General features: G+C 39.8%; 1 protein-coding gene across 2 annotated transcripts in view; it reads right to left on the bottom strand.

Moving 5' to 3' along the window:
- The window catches only part of LOC138028414 (protein unc-80 homolog), a 60,800-nt gene extending 41,311 nt beyond the window's left edge, over nucleotides 1-19,489 (bottom strand). For both annotated transcript variants that reach the window (XM_068875952.1, XM_068875953.1), the window contains exons 1-10: nucleotides 19,271-19,489; nucleotides 17,942-17,993; nucleotides 13,057-15,199; nucleotides 10,483-10,832; nucleotides 8,375-8,743; nucleotides 6,594-6,956; nucleotides 4,782-5,130; nucleotides 3,472-4,400; nucleotides 2,342-2,480; nucleotides 446-554 (exon numbers count right to left, since the gene is read on the bottom strand). In XM_068875952.1, coding sequence (XP_068732053.1) covers nucleotides 446-554; nucleotides 2,342-2,480; nucleotides 3,472-4,400; nucleotides 4,782-5,130; nucleotides 6,594-6,956; nucleotides 8,375-8,743; nucleotides 10,483-10,832; nucleotides 13,057-15,199; nucleotides 17,942-17,993; nucleotides 19,271-19,365 — 4,898 coding nt within the window. In that variant the 5' untranslated portion in view covers nucleotides 19,366-19,489. The remainder of the gene's footprint in view (nucleotides 1-445; nucleotides 555-2,341; nucleotides 2,481-3,471; nucleotides 4,401-4,781; nucleotides 5,131-6,593; nucleotides 6,957-8,374; nucleotides 8,744-10,482; nucleotides 10,833-13,056; nucleotides 15,200-17,941; nucleotides 17,994-19,270) is intronic.
- Nucleotides 19,490-19,514: the final 25 nt, after the last annotated feature.

Below are 19,514 nucleotides of genomic sequence, written 5' to 3'. Positions count from 1 at the left end.
TGATAACCGAGATTGAGTGAACCAATCAGAAAGCTAGAAACGCAATACCCGAGATCGAAAATTTAATAAAACGAAATACTTCATAAAGATTCGTACTTCCGTGTGCTAAGTGCAATTCCTCTACTTTGTTCACTTTGCCCAGATTTCATACTTTTAGCCGACTCCATACGCTGCACTTGGGGAAAGACCAGTAAACTGGTGAAAACAAATTCGGACCAAGACAGTGCTCAGGTAAGCATGTACCTCTGGGGAAGCGGGGGGAGTGACCATGCGTACGCACTGGACTCTCAAGAGGTGGCCTTTTGGTACGAGTACTGTATTTATTGAGTGACGTAAAAGTTACGTTCTCACTGAATAACGATAACCGATTTCCAGACAAGAGTGGACAAAGTAGTGCACAACGAGTTTGAAAAAACAATATTAGTTAAGTGAACGGTCTCCAAACCTCTGAAGTGATTTTACTCTGTCATTGGGATCCATACAACCAAGCTCTTTGCATAACATCTGCTTCACTGCTTCCTCAAGACGGATTGCAGACAGCAAAAATACTGCGGCTAAAATGTTTTCATGATAAAAATTCTTAGCATGAAATGCTATAATAATCAAGGTGACGTGATCAATTTAAAGTGCTTGAAAACATAGAAGACAAACAAAAAGGCGGGTGTAAGGGCCTGGACGAACGGGAAATGTTTGGCGTTTAAACAACATCAAACATTGTTTGGTGACCAAACAATGCTGATGTTGAAGTGAGTGGCCAAAACGGTTAAAACATATTCGATCTAACTCAGATCAAACTCCACAAGCAAAAAACTATGGGTCACAGATACGTAAAAAACACGTGGATACAAGCGGCTGAGCAAGCGTGGTACGCATGCACGGTTCTCCTCATCATGCGATAACCGGTAAAATTTAACACTTGTAAGAGCACTTATTACCGCCTGCAAACGCTCAGAAGTCGCTTATCCTCTGCAGAACGTCCAACATTAACCAAATGCTTTACCCGTTTGAAAAGGTCCCTTGCCTGTTGTGCTGAAAACTAGGGAGAACCCTGCGTATGCACACGCCAAACATGATTGATACGGCTGTCCAAATGAACAAATTTAAAGTTCGCCCATCAAACACGAGAACAAAAGAAATGTTTTAAGTTGTTTGATCGAAATGTTTGATGGCCTTCAAATTTTATCAAACACGATCAAAAAACACCAAACAAGGTGGCTAAACGGTAAAATGTTTGGTCACCAAACAATGTGTGATGTTGTTTGGTCGCCAAATATTTTTTGTTTGTCCAGGTCCTAAAGCACAGGTCACATTCCACAGGTCAAGACTACAAGTCCCTGCTCCACTGATAAAGAACTAAAGCCAAACGTTTCCCATAGACGTGAAGCAACATTTTCGTAGGGTGATTAGGGCTAAAAGACACTTTTTGGTGTTGTTTATTTATAAGTGGAACAGCATCATATGCAATGACATGAAAAAATTGAATTGACTCCAAAAGGTAACTTTTTGAAACTTTCACTCCGACTAATTTTACTCGTTAGAGAACCTAACCAAAACAACTTTAGCATAACCAGAGTCCCTTTGTTTGTCAGCCTTGAAGCTACAATAGCATCAGCGTAAGTCAGTGGTGTACCATTTACCATGCACACTTTTGTCTCAAGGCCAGTTTACACGGTGCGACTTGTCGGCCCGATTTTTGGCGGCGGCTTTGAAAAACAGATTTTTTATGTCGGCCCGATTTTTTTCAAAGCCGCCGCCAAAAATCGGGCTGACAAGTCGCACCGTGTAAACCGGCCTTCAGTACATTATTTTTTCTCAGTATATTGTTTTATGAATAGTTGAGGCTATAGCTACCAACATGTACAGAGATCACAAGAAAATTGAAACAGATGTTGAAGTCACCAAATGATCAAACTTTGGACCTATACCACATACATACATACATACTAAATTGACCGCTCCCCTTAAAGGCTTAAATTTTCAGGGCCAATGAAACACAATGAAACGACGGAACAGAACATCAACTGTTAAGAATCCAGACTGGCCAGCGGCAAACCAATTGGCTATTTACAAGCACAGCAGGGAAGTTGAACCAGGGACTACCAGGAACAAATTCAACAAGTGGTCAGAGCGGGCCTTGGAACCGGGATCTCTGGAACTCAAAGCAAGCGCACTAACTACTGGCTACTAGCTCTGAACACTGACCAACTACACTGTAAGCTTAGTCATGTTTGGCCAACCACTTGAAGAGCGTTATAATGAACTACATACAGCATCTTGTTTGTGCACACAATACTATTACAGTATGTCACCACTTAACATACCTGTACCTAAAAACACTTACCTACGGATGACACAAGTTGTTGATCTTCATCAAGGAGTAATTCCCAGACAACTGGTAATGTTTCCATTAGATGTTCAGTTTCAATCACTATACCTGCCTTAGCAATCACTGAGAATGGACAGTGGGTAAGACTGGAAATCTGTAAAACAAAGTGAAAGACCTCAATTTGGAAATAACATTACTGCCACTTTTAACTACTGTACACAAAGCAAGAGCTGTATGAAATGGTTACCATTGAATTTTGGATGCACTTGAGCTACTTATCTCATCAGGGCCAAACGTTGAGCAGGAGGGTATGATGTAAAATCATTAAATCACATGGCACCTGCCTTCTACAAAGAACTGTTTTATACATTAACAAGTTGTCGGCAAAACCTTAGGGATACAAGATGGACTGGAGCCTGGTTCACACTTGATACTCACCTCCCATCAATGTGGCTGAGGTTAAAAATCCTTGGACTTGATACCATTATTGGTCTGATTTCGTTTTCCCCCCATTGATTTTCTGCTTTTAATTTCTCCCCAATTAGTAAAGAAACAATGCTCAGCAAGGAGCAAGGATGGCACAGTCGGTTAGTGCGCGGCCTTGGTGCAAGAGGTCCTGAGTTCGATTCCCGGATCTCGCATCCTTGTTTCGACTCCTTTCCTTTCCGTGTAGCTAGTAGCTTTAAATACCCGTAAAACGGAGCACTGATGGAGAGGGGGGAGTAAAATGAGCGCACCGTCGACCTCAGGTTTGTCAGTGATTAAAAGTTACTGTTACAAGTTATCGACGTTAAATAAGGTCTACTTTACTTTACTTTACTTTAGCTAAATAAGCTTGACATTCAAACAAAGTTTATTATGGAAGTATACAAACTTCTGGATGCCCAGACCTATAAGCCTTGATTGGGCTGCATAGACTAAAACTATAATACATACATTGTAATAACGCTTACTAATTCTACTCTGTGTGTGAAATAAAAAACTATGTGTAAATATGTATCTTTACAGATAAATAATACATATATACATGTATGATTTCTAAAAAAAATAAAAATGCCCTCCTTTGATTGGGTTACTTCAAAATCTTAAACAAGTGTGCAATGTTCATCATTATCATTGTGCTTGCAACTGTGATCATGACTTACGTTTGATATAATGTACTGTATCATCTCCTCATCATCCTTTTCCCTGTTTGAAGACTGTTCTGTCCCAGCTATCTGTGGTGCACTGATCAAAGGGCTGCCATACACTCTTCCCATCATCTTGTCAGCACTCTTGTCTAGTTTGCTGGAAGTACTATAAACAGCTTTCATTGCCTTCACCATGCGAGTGCAGCTTCGGCTTTGCCTTTGATGACAGTTAGATGGGCACAAACCACTATGATCACATATGAAAACGGTTGAACTGTTGAGCTGGATCACAGCAGTCATCCACGGTAAATTTGCAGATATATCTTCTTCATCTGACTCATCTTCATCATCAGGCATCGCTGTTGGATCTACACTAAGATGCTTTGCTTCATTCCGAGTAGATTTTGATCTGAACCTCACTGAATCTCCCTCTCCTCCAATGGGGCTGATGCGCTTGGCAGCCTTTCTAGCTGATTTAGGAGAACTTTGCGTGCTGTTTCTTGGGAAATATAAACTAGAACGATGTCTAGTTCTTTCGGTGCTATCAAGTCTTTCTCTCTTCACCCCTTCATGATCAGGAGCCTCAAGATTTGACTTGCTTTGATCGGTCTCTGACACTGTTATTGTGGGTGGTTCTGGTAAAATCCTACTGGGGCTTGAGTTGAAATCTGTGGGTAGTGATGCTTGGCTCCAAACACTTGATCTCCGAATTGTTTCTCTTTGCCCACCATGGCGTGATTCAGGAGAGAAGATAACAGACCTTCTATTAGTTGCCACACTAAGTTTTCTTCTCCCTGGAACACGATGCAATGGCCTTGAAGGAGGTTTGTGCGCAGAGTATTGACCATGGCTCTCTCGTAAGAAGGCTGTTATTTCCAACAGAAGTTGACAGGCTATCATCAAAAGTGGATATGGGCATACCTTGACAGAATTACTCAAGGAAGCTGTTAAAAAGGAAAACAAAATAAAGCGCTAAGAAAGACACCAGAACAATGAACAAACAGGAGTTTTTAATCTCATGTATAATACATTTTCAAGGAAAATAATTTCAACACAAATGCATGTTGTAGTTAAAATTTTTTCCTTGGTTAAACGTTTTTCAAAGCAGTTTGGTTTTTTTATCTTGCCTTTGTCTTATAGCCATTATCATAATCTAGAACAAAGGAAAGTTAAAAACAAACTACTTTGAAAAAAGTTTAACTACAACACATACATGGTACTGTATTTTAATCTTGAAGGCCCATGTGTCTAGTTATCGACCACAGGATATTGAGATTTGCAAGATAGGTTCTGAGCATTTAAAAGTTCTGTCACTTTGTACTGACCTTCATCAAGGAAATCTTCCTCCATTTCTTCCTCCTCTGTGGCAGCTGGCTTTCCTCCTTCCTCATCAATGGATGGTAACACTTCCCTCCTCCTTTTTGCCAATGCTTGTTCTAATTTCTTGCCCAAGGCAACTCCCCAGGCATGAAACAAGGTACCAGCCTCGTGCATGGCTACAAGGTTACGGCGTTGAGCAAACATGCCTGCAAATGAGGAAGCTGCATTACTAGGACGACGGGCAAGTGAAGGGAGACTTCCACGAATCCACTGGGGCCATTCACCTTGGTTGCATTTGTTCACTATAAGACAACACTCAAGAAGAAGACATGCTCTTGCCACTGCTGGAGCTTCCTAAATATCAAAATTAATGTAACAAATTTCAGCAAAAATGCACTGTGAAACACTGAGATCAGGGAAAAAGGAGAAACAAAGAGGGAGGGAAACCATAGACCTGGGGTTACCCTTGTAAGATAATATGGAGCTTAAGCACGTGCGTTTTTGAGACGCAGACAGCAACCAGAAGAAAGCATTAAATTTTCTCGTGCCAGGACAGTGGTGTCTCCAAGATTTTTATACTAATCATCTCCAATGGGGAAAAGATCTTAGCAATGTAAATGAGGCTGTGTGAAAACAAGTTAAGAGGGAAAACAGCTCACTTCTGGTTGCCATCTGCGCGCATCTCAAAAAAATTAATGCCTGTGCACAAGCTCCCTAATAATAATAATTGTTATTAGTGTACTCCCTAGCATTCACACATTTCTTTGCTACCCAACTTGGCGACTGCTAAGACAATTTCTTGCTTGTTTTAAGACCTTTTTCTAGCTTAGCAGTTGCATGCTATTGTCCCAGGAGATAGGGAAGTATTATCTGCCAAGTTTCGCTTGTAAATACAGGCCATCTATCACCATCCTAGCACTACAGTTATCCTCCCTCCACGTAAACAGGCCCTTACAGTATAGGTTGGCATTTGCAACCATACAATTTATCATCCCATAGAGATGCAAGTACTGTAAGAGATTCGTGACTCCAATCTTGAGCAACTGTAAATATGCAGGCTGATCGTTACGTCACAAAATGTTTGTAATATTTTGTTTACTTCTTATTGCTTTAAGAATTATTGATGTGTTCTTTCCCATCTTCTAAAAAGTACAGCCTGCACTGTAGGAGACAACTTCAACAACTCAAAGAGTTTTTTTAGTGGACAACATGCTATTAACCTTATATTCATCCCCTGGGGGTGGCTATTGACAGGCAAAACCATCTGACAGTAGAGAAAAAAGAAAAAAAAAATCTGACAGTAGAGCGAGTCAACTGGCGGCGTCCTAGAGTGCCGGAGGAGTGAATGAGTTATGCAGTCAAAAGCTATGTCCCCTCCACTAACCCATTCACCCCTGGGATTGAACCGGGGGGCGTCAACAGTATTTGTAAAAAGCTTTAAAATACAAAGCAATGTATGTTGTTCTTTTCCAAATTAAAGCTTAATAATTATCTCTGAAAAATGCATGGTTACCCCCAATTTTCTCTTTGGATACCAATATCACTTACAAGTTTAGAAATGCTTTCTCTGCATAGTTTTGAATGGGACAAAAAGTCCCTGTATTAATAAGCAACACCCATAGGAAATCTGAGGAACTCACGATGCGCAGAATGTATGCACAATAACAACAGTAGGCACCATCCTTAAATGACACCTCAAAAGCCCTAGAATGCCCGGCCAGTTGACGAGTAAAATCATCTGGCGTTAGACAGAGTAATCGTTAATCTGTTAAGTCTCACTACCAGGAGTCCATGGGTTACATGACAACAAAACTAACCAAATCCAACATAGAAGCCACAATCTTAGGATCTGGGACAGAACCTGGTTGACATCCATAAAGAAGAAACCTCAACCTCCCCATTCCAGCCCTGAGAGCTTGCAGATCAACCGGTTTTGCTTCAACCTCACGCACAACAACGTTTACTGGTAAAGATGGTTCTGGAAAAGAGCTCTCTGTTAGTTTCCTTGTTATGGCAAAGACATCATCCAATTTCCTTTTGGTTGAAGATTTTGACTTGAGAAGTTTGCGCTTTGCACTTGATGATTGGTCTGGCAATGATTCTACATCCAACAGATCCTCAGTACTATCAAATGGGGTTCCAACACATTTCTGCTTTCTCCAAGTCCCCAGTGTGAATATCTGCAACATCATCAACAACAGATTATCATCAATAAATTTGGCTCCTTGGAGAGCACACATGTCCATGTCTATCATGGAATGTACAGTATGTACAGTGAGTACATAAAGAAAATATTATTATAACATCCACATGTGAATACATTCAAGACATCATGAAGCCCGCTATTAAACAGCTTGCTCACTGCAGCAGTGTCAAGCACATCTCTGGCTTGATCTACTAAGAAACCAGGGGTGTTCTCAAACTTTTCCCAGAGAATATCATCCTGTACTCCTCAGTGATAACCCATGTCATAATTTTTTTTTGTGGGATATGTTAAATTAAAGAATAACATTATATACAGTGTATCTGAGCAAAAAAAAAACAAACAAAAACAAATTAATGATGTCAAATATCATGTAGTCATGATTAAGCAAGACAACGTAACGTGTCAACTGTGACTGTGAAGTAAGGAATGACATGGAATGAACTTGAAAGTATGCATGTACACGTAAATGCAATGACTTCCTTCATGATTTAAATTAATAGGGGCTTTTTCAGGGCAAATGAAAACTACTTCATGAATCCCTTGACTGGTCAGAGGCGAACCAATTGCGCATTTTAAAGTGCAGCAAGTCAAAGCAAGTCTTCAACATGGGATTTCTAGATCTCAAGACAAGCGCCCCAATCACTCAGCTGCGCTGCCTCCTGGGGGCCTGACACAGTATCCTACAAATGTTGTCTTTGTAAAATGTCTATAAAACAGTGTTTTTTGCTGGGAAAGGCAGGGTTGGGGCAAGGTACTTAACAGACAAAAGAAACAAGAATGCGCGATTGTATATTAGCCATGTTGCTTCGCATTCTCGTCAACAGAGCCTCAGATTTTGTGTCTGTGCATGACCCAAGGCTCTGGGAAACTCTATGTAGGACAACACGCACCATAGTGTTCTTATAGCCAAAAATTGGCTATTTGGACCTTACGGCTCCTGCTCACTCCTCGTGCTGACATGAATGCACCAAAAAGAGATGCTTTTCATTGTTCTTTACAACAACCAATGAGAATTCATACACTTTGTTTAAGGGTTCCCCAGAGCTCTTCTCTCCCTCAGACATGGGCAAAAGAGAAGAGCTCTGGGGTTGAGATTGTGTTGCTTTGGTGTCTCATCATTAAAATTTTTTGTTGCAGATTGTGGGGTCACTGGTTCGATGCCTAACGCTGCCGTAGTGTTGTTTCCTTGTCTCTCTCTCTCCACCCAGGTGTACAAATGGGTACCAGAAACACTTCTGGGGGATGACCCAGCAATGGACTGGTCCCAACCAGGGGGGAGTAACAATACTCTTGGTCGCTTCATGCTACGGAATCCGCATTAAGCTCTGGTCGTGTGGGCCTACAAACAACTTTTTTAAAAAATGTTCATGAAGACCCCAGGGTGTTTTATACCTTTCGTTTGCTCCTTGGAGACAATGCCATCTGAAGAGGGGAAGAATCAACGACAGAGGGTAATTTTGACAAGCTGCTGGGTCCCTCAGAGTTCTCTGTCATTACACGACTAAACTTCTGTAAAAATCTGCGCTTGGTTTTGCATGTTGGTGTTCTTTCAACTTTGGAAATTTTAGTGACCTTTCTGTGGAATTTTCCCACTACAGCCCTGGATAAGGTTCCTTGATCATTGCTCTTGTTTCCATCAGGTTTGTCTTTGGTTTCTTTGAAGGCTGAATCTAGAAGTCCACTCAAGGCAACTTTCCAAAACACCCCACCATAAGACTCTTTAACAAACCTCAGAAGTTGGCGCAGCTCACCATAGAATGTCTGCAAAAATGTGTAATAATACTTGTATTAATAATGGAATTCATACCAAAGTTACCCTTTGTACAAGTTTTGTGCATGTTAATTTTGGTCAGTTTGTAAATTAATAATAATAATAATAATAATAATAATAATAATATTTTTATTATTATTGTTGTTGTTATTATTATTATGCAGTAGTAACGTAACCTTGGTTGTCGCCTAAGTTATTAATACCACTGGGGTGTCGTACATAACCTATAATTATTATAAGTTCTAGGAAGCGCCAACATTAAAATAATTAGAGTAATAAGAAATAAAGTTAAAGAAACTAAAATTAATGCCAATGACTAAGTATCTTTCCCAACTAAGCATTAACTACCTGGACAAGGTCTCTATAATATGTGCGCTACATGAACATATGCCAAGACTTTAAAGGCTCTGGTCATCATCTCAATGAGCTTGAGATGATGGCTTTCTGCATCTGTCTGAGGATTTCTCCTCCTCTATCCCCAAACAGTTCCCTCATCGACAAGTCCACTTCACGGGACCATCCCCCCAGAACATTGATTACGATGTTGTGCTGCTTTACGCAGTATCCAGGATATTGCTGCCTAAGTTCCCATCTCAGAGGGCCATATTTTCTTTTATCATATGACCCGTACGGCCCTGCGCACGCTTTCATTGCAAAACTATTGAGAAAATCCCAGTATGAGGGCTGTACGCGATGACGCGAGCAGGGCCAGAAAAAGCCGTCCGGCCCTGCTAGGATCGCGTACAGCCCTCATACGGGGATTTTCTCAATAGTTTTGCAATAAAAGCGCGCACGAGATGCGAACTAAAACAACTTTGTTGCTATATAAATCCCAACTTTTCGGTCAAAATGAGCAACGTGAGTGAACATTCCGAATTTTTTTACCCGAAAAAAAAAAAACAAATGAAAAACTTGAAGTGTGCTTCTTTGGTTAAGTGTGCTTATCCTGGTAACCTACTTTTTTGCCTCTTTGACAAAATGGCAATTTTATACACGTTATGACCAGCCAAAAGTTGCAACAAACAATTCTTCTTTTTTTTTGTTCTACCTACATGTATTTCTTATGAAGTTGGTTGACAAGATGGCGTGTACACCTTGTTGTGTTTTGTTATACAAAGCTGTGTTAAGTGTCTTGGTATAGAAATTACCTTGACATAAAGTCAACTTTGTTGGTTTATACATACAAAGTCATCAGGGGTTTCAATAACTTCTGAAATAGCCGTCCATGATAGCCCATTGAAGGCGGCAGTTTGACAAGTTTATGATAGCATTTTTAGTGAAAATCAAGGCAAACTAGCCGGCGGTGTGAGGCAAAGCAGGCAGCGGTATACCGCCGGTAACCGGCTTCTATTGAAACCCCTGAAGTCATACATAGTTACATAAATACAACCATAGTCTTGTCTCACAAAAAATGTTATTTACCATACAGACTGTTGGGGCCACTACATTTATACAATGCTATTATTGTACATAGCCTGCGCAACAGGAGTATAAAGGGGAGTGGGTGGGGGAGGAGGAAGATCGGCAAAAATGGTGGAGTGAGGCTGATTGTACACTACAGCGTAACAGAGTGTAAATATAACATGGTTGTCAGAAAGGGTTTTTGTATTAGGGTTCTAGCTGGGTGCTCTGTTTTACAAGGGGAGGGATTAGATAGATTAAGCCAGTAGTGAGTCCTTCATAAGGAAAGGAAAGAAAAATATAATATTGTTGCAGCTTCGATGCTCACCAAATTTGACACATCAAAGAAATTCATCTCTGCAACTCTACTGAGTAAAATTTTGAAAACTTCACCAATAATGACACCATTGACTCCTTCTGGTATTGCAAACAATTCCTTTTTCTTCGCTGGCTTTGGTCCCACTGTCATCTCATCGTCAGACTGTTCTTGCTCATTTTCACAAAAGCCCAAAAGTGCATGAAGGAAATCAACCAGGTCTTGGTGTGGCTCTAACCTGGCATACTGCTGAAGCCACATTTTAAATGTTGTTTTCTCTCTCTTGTACAACTGAGAAAGAAGATCACTAGCTTGATTTCTTAGCCGATCAGCAATCATCCCTCGACAACCTTCCCCACAACCTGTAAGAGAATCAAGAAGGAGATGCATATAGTCAAACAAAATGATTCAATAACACTGCTACAATGTACATTACCTTATGTTGAAGTAATTAAACAAGAAGTCCGTATCTGTTTTGACTGTACAATTGTATGTCCATCTCTCTGCAAACTCCTCTTGACAACCGTGTACTGTGTTGCTGACATGGCCACATTCATCATAAGCCTTACACATGATTCAGGGTGGGTTTGAAGAGGTTTTTCATGGTTATTTGAAAAGAAAAGTTTCTGGATCTGGCCACATAAAAATTTAAAAATAAACGAATTTAAAAGTTCAGGATAGAGAGTTTCAAGCAAACATTCTTTATCAGAATTCAGTGTGAGGTTACTGAGAAGAGTGAGACAGCAAGACCCTAGATATATTTAGATTTGAAGAACACAACAACTTCAAACCAGCAACAACAACAGCAGTAGAAGACTCTCTCAGGCTCACAGATCACACCCTGGATATCTCATCCTCCTTTAATCTTGTGAAGAAGACAATATACATGCACATTGAACAGTACCGCTCAGAAACAAGCGAACCACCAAACTCGTTTCAAACTAGTCTTCACCTACAGTACAGCCCAAAAATAATGCTCACACAAGGTCTCCTTTTTGCATCTGCAAGCTGGCAACTTCTTGCAGCTACTTGCAGAATGCTTGCAGATGAATCTTGTGAGCCACAAGAACTTCTTTGCAGTAAGAAGTTTAAACCGCAAGAACTTTTTTGTGTTAAGAAAACTGGACGGCAAGAACTAATGGAAAGGTCATACATAAGAGACCTGCAAAGTAGGGTTGATGTTTTTCCTGGTCCTCTGTGAGTTTTGATTCTACACTAAGACAAGACATTCAAATTAAAAGCTTCCTTACAAATCTTTGCATCGATGTGCATTTCACATCAACAAGTGGTGTTACATTATGGAAACACAAAAAGCGATTCACTCTCATTGGTCTTCAGGTCTCGCAGACCTCTAGCTTCCTCAGCGTTTTGTCAAACGAGTTTTGATCAGAAGCTTTAGCCTGTTATTTGTTATTGTTTTTGTCACACCACAAATTTTCTGGTGCCAATGACTTCGGAAGACATCACATGACTTGTGCTTACACATGATACGGAAACCTTTCCGGCACCAATTGCAAATTACTACATGTTCGATCTAAAACAGTTTCAAACGCTTGATTATTACATGTATTTTAGAAGTGGTTTGTTCTGCTTGCAGATGAATGGCGTGAGTGAAGTGGGATTTTTTTATGTAAGTGCATAGAGGAGTTGCTGGCTTAAAACATTTCTGAATTTACGATCACATTCATTTTCAAGGTACACGAATGACCAAACATTGAGTTTCGATAAGTTCTGGTGCCACTATATAAATAAAGATCATCGATTGCATCCTATGAGCAAAGATAACATTATACCCTACCCCTTGGAAGGGATTTTTAACTTGGAAAACATTATCTGTGATCTCTTTGAACACGCAACACTGGCACCAGCAGACTACGCTAACTTCTTGTGGGTTCTTGCAGTTAGTTTGTAACTTCTTGTGGAAAGCTTCCCAACTTGTTGCGCTTTGAATGTTCTTGTGAGCAAACCAAACAAACATGGTATTTTCTTTTCTTGCACCAGCTCACATGTTCTTGCGCCTCTTCTTGCACATACAATATTTTTTGGATGTACTGTACATGTAGTTTGCATTTGAGTTTCAATGCATTTGCATTTGCGTTGACCAAAGCCATCAGCATTCCAAAGGATTATTACATCACACAAGGTTCAATGATGCGTTTGAAAAGTAATTTCACAAAATAAAACACTGTCTTTTTGTCTCGCTACAGTGAACAAGGGATGTTGAGTACCAGCTGCCAGGATGTTTTATCACACGATAAAGAGTGGATGGATTTAAAAGCTTGTGTACTTAAAACTCTTGATCCTGAACTTTGAAATTGGTTTCATGTTTAAATTGTTTTTTATTACAGATGTTATTGTGGTTATTACTATTATTATTATTATTATTGTTGTTAAATTTCTCATCTTTGATATCTTCTAGTCATACAGCTGTAAATCAATCCAAAGCAAGCTACATTGCACGTGTACAACACTGGTTTTCTGAGCCCTCAAGAACTTTTTTCAAACTGCTTTCATAATAATAACAAATAATAATAATAACAAAATTAATAACAATAATAATTTTTGCCACATGTACTAATTTATTACCTAGAGGACATCCCAAAGCTTTGATGAGACTGATTAAGCAACCCAATGACATGGTTAGGAAACTCGGAGGTCTGCCATAAAAGCTGGCACGTAATCGACCAAGAACATTATCGCTATGAGGACTCCTGAAGCCCACTGCTTGTGTCTCTGCGACAGTTCTGTCGTCATATTCAAATGAACTGCTCCTTTTCTTAGTTTCAATGATTTCATGTATTTTATCTATTTGGAAGAGGACAGCAAGAGCAGCATCGCAAATACGGGTCGTAGGATTGTTGCGCAAGATGCTGTGAAGAGCTTGTAGAATCATCAGCAAGCTCAGTCGACCATCGTTTGTGATGTAATCGGCAGCCCCTTGGAAAACGAAATACCGATCCATTCGAATTAACGACTCCTGGTTGGCACTAAGGCTAGTTCGTGGAGTATCCAGCGATTCCAGAATTGATGTGGCTCTCAGCTGTGTTGTTGAGTCAGGGTTCAACAATGGTTGGCTTTCACTTTCGGCAGAACTGTTGCTTGCCTGGCTTAAGGTTTGTCCACCTGAATGATGTTGAAACATTGGAGCATCTTGAACAATTCTTCTTCCTTTGCTAAAATCTCCCTCAGACTCAAAAGAGACTATGCTATCAAATGCTCCTGACAACCTGCTGGAGTCTTGCAGTTTTGGCTGTGAAGGACCATTGACAGACTGTCCACTTTCTCTAGTCATTGTGGCATTTCTCTCAGAGTGAGAACAAATTGTCCCTGAATCTTTCTTCAAGTATGAAACATCAATGCTTTCAGAATTAACTGCATTGCTCTGAGCCGACCAAATTGGACATGTGTCAAAGATATCATCATTCTTTGTTGCACTTAACAATTGTGGCTGGTGGCTGGGAGATGGCTTGATAAACACTTTGGGGATCTGCAATGTTTCAGCATCACCATCATTAACAGACGGTTCTTTATCGTTGTTTTTGTTAGCCCCATTTTGGAAAGGACTCCCGGTGGGTGAGGCCATAGCAGTTATCACTCTCCCACCTCCACGCAAAACAGGAGATGAGCCCACCCTTATTCTCAACCTTATTGAGCCTGCACGTTCAAGACTTGAGGCAGCCTGTTTGCTTTCTTCTGAACTGGAGGGTGTTTTACACACACCCAAAGGTGCCTTGTATTCATTTGCGAGATTGTCATTCCCTTTTGCACTCTTATCCTTCTTGTTTCCTATACCAATACAAACTGGTGTCTCTTCATTACCAACAATATCACTTTTTTTCAAAATCTTTTCAGAAGCTTTATTACTCACTAACAGTTGACATGCTTCCTTTTCTACATGTTCTTCTGATTCTAAAGCTCTTTCCTCCACACTGATATTCTTTAAAGCTTCTCTGTCCAAATTTAAATTCTTCTCAGAACTATCAACACTCAAACATTCAGCTCCACCCGAGAGCATTTCATTGTTTTGGACTGGAGGTTGACAAGCAGTGTTACTGATGCCAATTTCGGGAGAGCGTCCTCCTTGTACGGCCTCATCAGGAAGATTAAACTCTTTCTTGAGGTATTCAGTGAGGTAGCGCAGTGCCCACACAACCCCATCCTCAGCCCAACCAGTTGAGGCTACACACTTTAAAACAGCAACATCAAAAAATGAAGCTGCCGAAAAATCAAACTCAGCACCAGGCTGAGAATATTTAGATGACACCAGCTTTTCAACTTCTGACTCTGAGTCTTTTTTTATCACTTCAGTGATGAATGGAGTCAATTGCGGTTTCTCATGCTTCCAAAGTGGTCCCCATATTGCGATTCCATTTTCCAATCTGAAGGTCAGATCATTCTCTCGCACACTGTAAACATGTGGTATGAGGCCATGGACAAACTGCTCTATAATGGTTTGAGGATACAACAGGCTTTCTGTATCAACAACACAACAGACGTGAGGAGCCTCCAGTAAAATCCAATGCAGTGTGTAAAGTAGTTCCCGCTCAGCGTTACCAAGTCTCTCTAAGCTACCCAGGCGAAATCTGTTTGCTAGGAGCTTAGAACAACACTGAAGGATGTAAGGTACTGATGACTGTATGAGGTGCCATCTGTTAATACTCTTAACAGCACTTGCTAAACTGGGCTGTAGATCCTGAATTCTGTTTTCACAAATAATGCGCTCAAAGGACTGCAATGAAGATTGAAAATAACATCACTGTTGATACTAAACTGCAAAGAAAACCATCCTTCTTGCGTAATTAATTTTCAGACTACTGTAAGTTGTTCATTAACTATGATCATTCAGCTCACATGAAAAGTACTTCTGTATAATAACATTATTTTTATTATAGACCTTATTCATAAATGGCAGTCACATTTATAATTCTTTTGTCCAAGTGCAAATTAGCCTACCAAGCCTCATTTAAGAGCAAGAATTCTTTTCAATTCATTGTATGGCATCGAGGCTTGGTAGGCTAATTTGCACTTGGACAAAAGAACCATAAGTTGACCTCCATTTATGAATAAGGTCTACATGTATTATGTAAATTAAATTCCACTAATTCAAAGTACAGTTTACTATGATGAAGGTACATGTTACAGTAATGATGATCATTGTCTAATTAAACTTCATTAAATAGGGACCACCCCCACTGACGAGTAAAATAGTCTGGCGTCAGACAGACATTCAATTCCCACCCTGGTCGGAGTTTTTCTCTGTCCGTGTGTGGGCCCAATTCCATTAGTAGGGCTAACGCTCACATGGTTTACATGGGTAGAAAACTAGCACTTCACATTACCCTCCAATAGTTAATACTGTTGAAATATAAGTGCTACACGGCCAACGTTTGCAAAAAAAAACGTAACCCTTCCTTGTAGAATCTATAAATCCCACTCCAAGGAGTAAACGGGTTAAATGACAATCAGAATGATTCTTCCATTCAGCACAAGTTTAATTTAATGTGCAATTTCACATTTTAAGTGCAGAAAAAAAAGAAAGGAACTTTTATTTACATGTAAATGCCTAATTTAATCTTCTAGTGCTGGAGCACTCATTGGCGACACTGTAAATTGAAATTAACAAATCAACAAAAATATATTTTGGTTTTTGTGGAGAGGGGAAAACTCTGTCTGGGAATTGAACCTGAACCACATTGGTTGGAGGTGAGTGCTCTCACCACTGAGCCATCTGTGCACCCAAGACTCACGAGGCACCCTGCAAGTGTTTTACAGTGGGACCTTTGAATTCTTGAGCTATGTTAAAGCAGTAATAATAATATTATATATTGCCCCTGTTCTAGCCAATCTCTTTATGGGTCACCATGAGAATATATGGTTGGATCAATACGGGGATTCAGAGGTCTTATTCTATCGTCGCTACGTAGACGATACATTTTGCCTTTTCCGCTCTGAACGGGATGCAACCCTTTTCTTCAATTACATTAACAATCAACACCCCAATATACGCTTTACAATGGAACGGGAGGCTGACCATGTTCTACCTTTCCTAGATGTTCTAATCAATAACACTGACCCGCACCAAAGTGTAACCACCGTTTACCGGAAAAAAACTTTCACAGGTTTGCTCACCAGTTATCTGAGTTTTTGCCCCTTTACCTACAAACTGGGGTTAATCAAAACCTTGATTGATAAAACTTTTAAGATAAACAACACTTGGATGGGGTTCCATACTGATCTTCAAAAATTGTCTGTCATTCTGCGGAGGAATCTCTTCCCTGAAAACCTTATCAACAAATATATTTCTAAATATATTCAGACAGCAGTCAAGGGAGGGAAAACACAGTCTCATTCAGGAATCGAGCCCCAGGAAACACCTAAGTTTTTCTTTAAAATCCCTTACGTTGGGCACTTCTCAGTCACGGCACAGAGGTGTATACGCAAACTTGCTAATCGTTTATGTAAACCTATTGATATAAGGTTAGTCTTCACTACTTTCAAAGTCAGGAGTCTTTTTAATGTGAAAGATGCTGTCCCTGTAGGGCTTCGCACGCGTGTGGTCTATAAATTTTCGTGTGCAAGTTGTAATGCTTGTTATGTTGGTGAAACCAGCCGACACTTCTCCACACGAGTGCGCGAGCACTTACTTTCAGACAGATCTTCGAACGTTTTTAAACATCTGCAGAGTTCAGAGTCTTGTAAGGCATCCTGCACACAGGATTGCTTCGAGATCCTGGACTCTGCAGCCACTAAGTACCAAGTGAAGCTTAAGGAATCCATGTATATAAAATGGGAGAAGCCCGATCTCAACCAGCAGGTGAAACACATTAACCTGACTCTCTCCCTGTAAGGAACTAAGCGTCACTCATTTAAATTTTTGTTTTGTTCTGTTTTGATTTAATACGCAATATTGACAACGCAATGTAACGAAGTTTGTAAGATCGCGCGCGCTTTAAATTCAACGGCGATTTCAAAATATGTAACACTGAAGATGACGGATGTACCATCGAAACATGTCTGGAAAATTAAAGAAAGTTGTTATGTTTATACGAATATCTATATTGTTGCTGCTATCTAGACCTTTTGGATCAATATTATAATAATTGACTAGAGTCAAGCTCAACAGGGTCTTCTTTCCCCGCTGATGCCGCCAAGTCCGGTTAATTTCTTCTGACCAGTTTTGGTTTAAGCAGCTGACTGATAAACAAGAAAGAGATCAGATTTAAAACAAGGACAAAAAATTTAGGTACTAAATCTTTTAAATGCGTTTGTCTGCTTTAAGGTTTAGTCTGCCGCCTGCAGTCTGCAAGTGTCAGACACCGCATTTTTGGTAATGGATTAGCTATCTAGACCTTTTGGATCAATATTATAATTGTTTTTCAGCACCCATGTCACCTCACAAATGAAAGCAACCAGCCAGAAATAAACAAAGAAATACAGTAGGTTACATTATAAAAAAAAAGTTTGTACTCACAATGCATGCTGACTCATAATTTCTTCTGACCAGTTTTGGTTTAAGCAGCTGACTGATAAACAAGAAAGAGATCAGATTTAAAACAAGGACAAAAAATTTAGGTACTAAATCTTTTAAATGCGTTTGTCTGCTTTAAGGTTTAGTCTGCCGCCTGCAGTCTGCAAGTGTCAGACACCGCATTTTTGGTAATGGATTAGCATGCAATATAGTGATTGGAGTAATCAATTACCGGTATTTGCTGTGTTTAGACTAAAATAGTCTAAAACAAAGTTTATGTTGGGTCAAGAATACTGGTTTATGGTTAGTGGAAGTAAAGCATTCTTTCACATGTACAGTTTGAAGTCTGTAAAGAAGCTGTGGTGCTGTCTCAGTGGAGAAATAAAGTGAAGGGTTTATTAACTGAGTGATCTGGTAAATTGACCACCACAAAGAAATTTGAAAGCTGACATTTTGCTCGTTAGCCTCTAAACCCTTTTCTGCCTTTTACAAGTAGGACTACTATCTTTTCACAATGAAAAAAAAAAAAACAGGAGGAGCATTCAAGTTCAAGTTCAAGGTCAGGTGAGTGTGTAGAAAAGCCTCGTGAAATATGAAATATCTGCGAGTAGTATTATACAGGGGGTGAGTACAAGTGGTATTCAAGGGGGGGGGGGGGGGAGCTCCAGTAAATGAAATGTCCCGGTGTGTAAAGGAAAAGTGGGTAAGGATAGATGCACTGGTGAAGATCAGGGAGGGGTAGAAGTAAAATGGAGAAAAGGAGTGAGACCCCCTAAAAACACAGTACAGTACAGTAAAGTTACGAGTACAGTTTATGTACACTCTGTGTTTCAATATTTTTCACATTATATTCTTTATTAAACTAAAATTATTTGTACCAACACTGTTAAATTTTTCTCTTTAAAAAACAAATAATTATTATATGCAAAGCGTAATTCAAAACAGCTGCTTTTATAGCCCCTGAAAATGAATCAAAGCTACATTGTATAGTCCTGAAGAACAAGCATATTTCAGGTAATTTTTTACCAAACGGGTGATATCCGTGGCACGACAAAATAACCTTATCGTTTGACACAAAGTAAGAGCAGTGGCTATTTAAGTGAAAAAGGAAGAAAGGATCTTCAGGTTTTCAAAAGAGCAACCGATAACATGAAAACTAATATAAATTTTGATTGAAACGATGTAGAGCATTCGTGATCCTCAACAGAGCACAGCTGGCCAACATACAAGAACGCAACTGCGTAAAATCAAAATTTCTAATCCTACGGCGTAAATTAAATCACATAAAATAACTTTTCCGCCGAAAAGAGAACGCGTTAATTCAGCTTATACCTTGTTTGCCGCCAGAAATATGTCTGGATTGCCAGAGGAATTGCTCGTCCTTCTCCATCGAAACTTTTCGTGGTGAACACTTTGTCCGTTTCCATTCCTTAAAGCGAGCAGTCAGCGCGAAGAATCTTTAGTAAATTCCGTATTTGTAGAGCACTAAACATTTTTCCGAAACAGATGTCATAAAAAGGGTCATAAATAAAAAGCATCAGCTGTCTGCCATGTTTATGTAATGGTTCACTAAGCA

This window comes from Montipora capricornis, chromosome 13 (assembly GCF_036669925.1).
Source record: "Montipora capricornis isolate CH-2021 chromosome 13, ASM3666992v2, whole genome shotgun sequence".
Classification (NCBI taxonomy): Eukaryota; Metazoa; Cnidaria; class Anthozoa; order Scleractinia; family Acroporidae; genus Montipora; species Montipora capricornis.
The sequence above is the reverse complement of the archived record's forward strand: the minus strand, read 5'-3'. Positions and strand labels throughout refer to the sequence as shown.